General features: G+C 36.6%; 1 protein-coding gene across 3 annotated transcripts in view; it reads right to left on the bottom strand.

The window, feature by feature from the left end:
• Positions 1-1,499: 1,499 nt before the first annotated feature.
• HMT-1 (Homocysteine S-methyltransferase family protein) overlaps positions 1,500-6,000 on the bottom strand; it is a 38,471-nt gene continuing 33,970 nt past the window's right edge. For 2 of the 3 annotated variants that reach the window (XM_089386015.1, XM_089386013.1), the window contains 3 exons: positions 2,474-2,677; positions 2,251-2,325; positions 1,500-2,179 (listed from right to left, as the gene is read on the bottom strand). In XM_089386015.1, coding sequence (XP_089242141.1) covers positions 2,036-2,179; positions 2,251-2,325; positions 2,474-2,677 — 423 coding nt within the window. In that variant the 3' untranslated portion in view covers positions 1,500-2,035. The remainder of the gene's footprint in view (positions 2,180-2,250; positions 2,326-2,473; positions 2,678-6,000) is intronic. The other variant, XM_089386014.1, reaches the window with a different exon arrangement.

Here is a 6,000-nt window from a genome sequence, read left to right as displayed (position 1 = left end):
TTTGTACAATATTGTCACATTAAAATATTATAAAACAATCAAAAAATAATTATCATATTAACCAGCCAAAAGCCAAAATGAAGACGTAATCATTTTTAAATACTTTAATGAACAATAAAACCATTCATTTAAAACCCAAATCTAATCTACTAATATGCTTTATTAAAATATTGCAAAACCTGGCATAATTTTGTCCTTTCAATTGATATGACAAAATCATGGTGAAGATCTTGTAAGCCATGGGGCTATAATACACTTTTGCATAACCTAGACAAATTTTCAAATAAGGGTTTTGTTCCTCATTTCCAACCTTAAGGGAGAAAGTAAAGATTGTATGATTAAACCCTCTGTTACATATTATTTATTTTGTTGCAGTATTTAATGAAACATAAGTTGGTAAAGACACGATTATAAAAATATATATATATATATACATATATATATATTGGTAAAGACACGATTATAATATATATATATATATATATATATATTAAGATAAAATATTTTATTATGTATTGGATATTTTTAATGATAAAATATTTTATTATGTATCGGATATTTGTGTGAAAAAAGGATTTCGTTGTCACAGTATTCAATTTAGCATTTATAGTCACAAATGGCAAACTCTCTTTTATAAATGGAAGCCTTTTAACTCTGATTAATTACAACAAAATTTATCATGTTCATGTTAAGGGAAAAAATGCATTCCAAAATATGTATTAAGTATCTAATCAAGCATCAAAATGAGTCCCACAATCTAGCATTAACTATTATTGAAGTATACTATAGTGTATTAAGTATCTATCATTGAAGTATACTATAGTGTATTAAGTATCTAATCATGCATCAAAATGAGTCTCACATACTAGCATTAACTATTATTGAAGTATACTATAGCGTAAGTATGAAAAATGGTGGCCCAATCAGTTAGCTCGATTAGTACACACTGACTTTTTCAGGACAACGTGCACTGTCAGGTACAGGTTTGAGAACCATTCAAACACTAAAATTGTGGATGGCAATTGAACCACTCCATCCATCTAGGGAAAAGGAAAGGGTTCCACCAGGTTTTTATTGGAAAATAGAACCCGATGAGTTAGCCATAGTTTAACTAGTCGGAGGAATTGCTCGGAAAGTTATGGAAATTCCAATCATAGTTAGAGAAAATCTGGCAAGGATTTTTGTAAGTCCAAGTCATAGTTGTTAAACTTCAAATTTCTAGGTGTCTTAGATGTTTTTGATGGTGCTGAATCCATTTCCACCATCAAAAACATGATTCAAACAGTGTCTACAAGATTTTTTGAAAAAAATTTGCCCAGATTCCGACCACTTTTGGCCTTCCAGGCAATTCCTCCGCCTCGGTAGACGACTCCGATGAGTTATCTCAATCAAATCAAATAGACTATTTAAAGGCAGAGTTCAACATAAGGCCTTCAATTCTAATCCAATTAGGTCCCGCTAGGTTACCTGCTACTATTGTGGCTAGCAATTGAACCATCTTCCATGCAAATACTCCAATGGGGAAGTAGCACTGCAATGTTTTCTTTGCAAAAAAGAGTACAAAAACTGATGTCTTCCAATAGTTCAAGTAACAATACATTGCTTTCACAAGTTCGGCAAGCTATATGAGGCCATCCTTTACAATTGTTACATATATAAAATTTCTAAACATCAAATAATATATTTGTAGATTAGATTTCACCCATATCACCCAATATCGAGGTTTCTTGTTGTATTCGTATATATAGCTCTTTTGATTTTTTAACACAATATAACATCCATTTTAATATGGGAAGAAAGATTTGACTTTACACCCATCCCTTGCAGGCATTTACCACTAATCATGGAGTAATCCCCAATCGTGCCATGACAAAAAGCGGAGGAATTTATTTCTTCTCATTTTCTTGAACCAGCTCCAAAGAGATCCCATTGCTAGTAAGCGAGAACACTGCCTTACAACCTACCTTCATTGAGATTATTTCTTAAAGCGGACAGGTAAGTAAATATTACAGAATCTTCCCCTTCAATGTTCTCCTCACAATGTGTCTTTCAAAGCTTTAGAAATGGCTTGTATTGTTGTTGGAGTAGTACGACAACAACCACCTATAAGGTTCGCACCAGCTTCTCGCCACCTCTTAACCAAAATCTCAAATTGTTCCTCACAAGAGCATTTGGCAGGCTGCAAAACAAATGTGTACAGTTATTTCCCTTACTTGAAGGAAAAACAATAAAACCAGGATTGAAACTTACCAGCCATTGCTTTGCCTTGCCATCCCAAATCTCGCCACTATTGGGATAAACCACAATAGCTTTCTCAGTTGCCTGCTAAACAATTTCCAATAATTATGTTTTTACGTCAGACAAGCCTGTTTAATTTCCTCTATACATATGGTGAAACAAAATCACACCATTACAAAAAATTACTTGTCCAATCCTACATAAAACAGTAACTGCAGATCTCAAAAGTCTTTACCTTTCGAGCAATTCGTATAAGGTCTTCAATAAAATTTGGAGGAGAGCAATTTATGCCAACACCAACTACCTTTTCACTTTTTTCCACTGCATCAAGGCAATCTCTAAATGTCTCGCCAGAGGATACATGTATACCATCAATGGCACTAAAGCATAACCAAGATGGAACTTGGACATCTTCTTCCTCCAATAATTCAACACAAGCCTGCACATAATATTCTCAGAATTTATCTAGATTTAGATCACTCACGAAAAAAACAAACATAAGACCGCTAGCTTAGGAATGGTCAATACCTCTTTATGCCAGAAGTCAAACTTCAACCTGTGGATAATTCATGATCATAAACCTAACATTAAAAAGAAAAAAGAATCTATATAAAAATTCATTTTTGTTCATCGTATTCTTTTAGGAGAAATGAAATTATATTAACGTTCATGGAACCCAAGCAAGGAGTTTCGTTGACATGTCCCTTTGTTAATAATTACCTTAGTTACCATCTAGTTTTATCGTTCATGTATTGATTTCTAAAAGTTCCTTGCCTCTGTAGCTCAATATGGTCGCCTAATAATATCATCTAGACAATGGCACAGAATAGGAATCGACAAGGCTCAGAGGTGTTGATGACAAGCTTTGCACAGAGGCTTTCCTATCATCCAAGGTCAACATGCTTTTAGAAAAAGGATAAAAGGAAAAATATTTGTGCCGTGATAGCCAATGGTTAGATTTGATGGGTATTTACTCCTTTTTGTCTTATTTAGCTGTCATACATCGGCAATTTTAAAATGTGCACGTCATTAATAGCATCTATTTAATTCTTAAAACCATCAAATTATAAGAGGTGAATAGAAATTTTATCCATATTCATTTATATATATGTGGTAAGTCATTGAGCAGTATTCAAAAGTTGGCTGACGCTGAAGCGTAGGATGGTAGGTTCCATATTATCTTCACCACAGTATGACCAAATCACCACAATGACACCTCCTAGGATACTCTCAAACAGTAATTACTCCAGCTCAAATGGTAGAAAAATCTCATGGTCACTAAGAATACCTTCATTAATGGAGGCCTGATCAAATTAGCAAAGCCCACTACACCCATTTGTGGACTTACAGGTGGCAAGCTGTATATTTCATATAATATATGAGCGGTAAAAATAAATATAAATTGTCAATTAAAAGGGCAGTTTCAAAAAGAAACATATCAGACAAAATTTACTTGATAGGTAGAAGTGCCCGTCAAATTTATACCCTGTGTGATACTATCAATGAAAATTATGCCAAGCATGGCAAACAAGCTTGGGTGTTGGAAGTAATCTGACAAGCTAGCAGTGAACAAGTTATGGGGGCATTCCCTGACTAACCTATTGTTATCCATGTCAATATCTCCAATTATATCCATCAGATGCTTGATTATCCCACTGGGCAAGATGGGTTCAAAGAAAGACGTAATCAGTCAGTCAGACTAGAGGAGCAATGCAAAAGAATTGTCATCTAAAGGAAACCACCTCTCTCAGATACAAGGCCAAGCATCTCTAGTCAAGGTTATGGAAGAAGGCAACTGCCTCTCATAAACAAGGCTAAGCATCTCCGGTTATGCTAGTGGAAGGAGATATATAGGGATCCCCTGGAAGCATTGTAAGAAGGTGAAATCAGCCTCTGATCTTGTAGTAAATGGGACAACTAAAATGTCATGTCCCCGTTACCACACAATCTAGCAGGCCTTGAAGAGGGAAACCTTACAAGACAAAGAACTAGACTATGTGTTAACAATGGGACAATGGCCCACTATCACCACAGCCAATGTCCCCTACTCTTTATGGACTTTCACCGATGGGAGAAGTCCTGATAGGGTAACAGTCACCTTTGATAGATGTTCAGGGGTTTATGGTGCTAGGTAATGAGGTAGGATCTCTCAAAGGGAGCTTAAGGTGATGGAATGATGCTTCTAAAGGTACTTCACTCCCTCTAAGAGACCTAAAAAAGACTTGCGCAAGACCTAGGGTTTTACAAGTTATCGGGAATAGAGGCGCTCCCGAGATCAAGGCAAGGAGGAGAGAGGGTTTCTTATGATTTAGTTCACCAAGTATTAGGTTCATACAATCCTCAAAGAAGTCCACAAGTTGAGGAAACAACCAGCTAGGGTTTCCCTCTTAGGGCAAGAGATTGTGTGGATGAAAACCAATTAGATGCCCGCCAAACTTTGAGGTCAAGAAGATAAGATCTTAGACTTGGTGTTGAGGCTCTTGGAATCCACCAAATCACTCTCTAATGCAATTCGCTCTATGCCCTAGCCTAGTCGTCCTACTTTAGGGGAGCGAATTTTAAGAGAGGAAACTTATTGAGAGAAATCGAGTTTGATCACCAAAGGCTTGGACTAGTGCCTTGTCTTTTGGGCATATGGAATCCTAGATACTTTAAATTAGCCAAAATTGTTCTTAAGGAGGTCAAGAATTGATGCCCTAGGTACCAACCTTCAACAATTACCCACTCAAAAATTATGGAATTTTATGGAGAAAATCAACATTTCACCAATAGGAACATTCATCACATGTCATGACATGAGTAATATATGCAATTTCCAACCAAATAGCTTTCAAAAGTTTTTTTTCACAAAATTAGGGCACAATGTAGCATTAATCTAGTTGCAACAACTCCATACATTAGACATTATTTCAAGAGAAAAATTTCAACAAAAGGCACTTACAAGATGACACGCAATATATCCATCCATAATCCAAGAGATAGCTCCAAAAAAAGATCAAAAATCAGCTCCAAATATTAAAATGCATCCAAGATACTCCAATAGTCAATCCAAGAACAAGTGTGAATTAGCCTAAGAGGCTGAAATTCCCAAGTGATGATGATGATTCAATCCAAATGAAATGATCTTCTATTTATATGTGTCCTACTAGGTCGAATTATGCCTACAAGCCCCTCAACATTATAAAAATGGGCAAGATACATCCCTTGGTCATAAGTCGACCAAGTAGCTTTACAAAATATGAATTAGCCATCCAAGTGCAAGCCGAAAATGATGACATCATGCTAATGTAGGGTCATTGGAAGGCAACGTTGAGTCCTCTTTGTGCCAAAATGTGTGAGAGGGCTCCATAAATCTCGAACTAGGGGATGGCCCCTAACTCTCCATGCAAGTCATCATGTGGGCCCCAATTTGTGTTTGGGGCACAAAAACTGGTCTCATGGGTCTCCTAATGATGGAATAGCATGTAATGCTCCAATACTGAGAGCTCTGACAATGGTGCTTTCCCTCCCATGTCTTAAGGGATGAGACAAACCTCTTCTAGGCCTTGGATCAGCTACCACACCATGCGATAAATGTTAAGCCGGTGACTGGTCCAAGTGCATCATCTTGTGAATAATGCAAGGCAATGAACAGAATGCAGAGTGTTGAAGGTGCCCATAGCGTGAAATGATGCTTTGCACATGATGGGAGTCTCGTGCCTCTCAACACTTCACCCGGGGGTGTCAATATGATCCTCTGTTGGATTTGGGCACCAATTAAGT

The sequence above is a fragment of the Pinus tabuliformis genome, chromosome Q (assembly GCF_031772625.1).
Source record: "Pinus tabuliformis cultivar Carrire ecotype Pingquan chromosome Q, CPIR1, whole genome shotgun sequence".
In the NCBI taxonomy this organism is placed as follows: Eukaryota; Viridiplantae; Streptophyta; class Pinopsida; order Pinales; family Pinaceae; genus Pinus; species Pinus tabuliformis.
The sequence above is the reverse complement of the archived record's forward strand: the minus strand, read 5'-3'. Positions and strand labels throughout refer to the sequence as shown.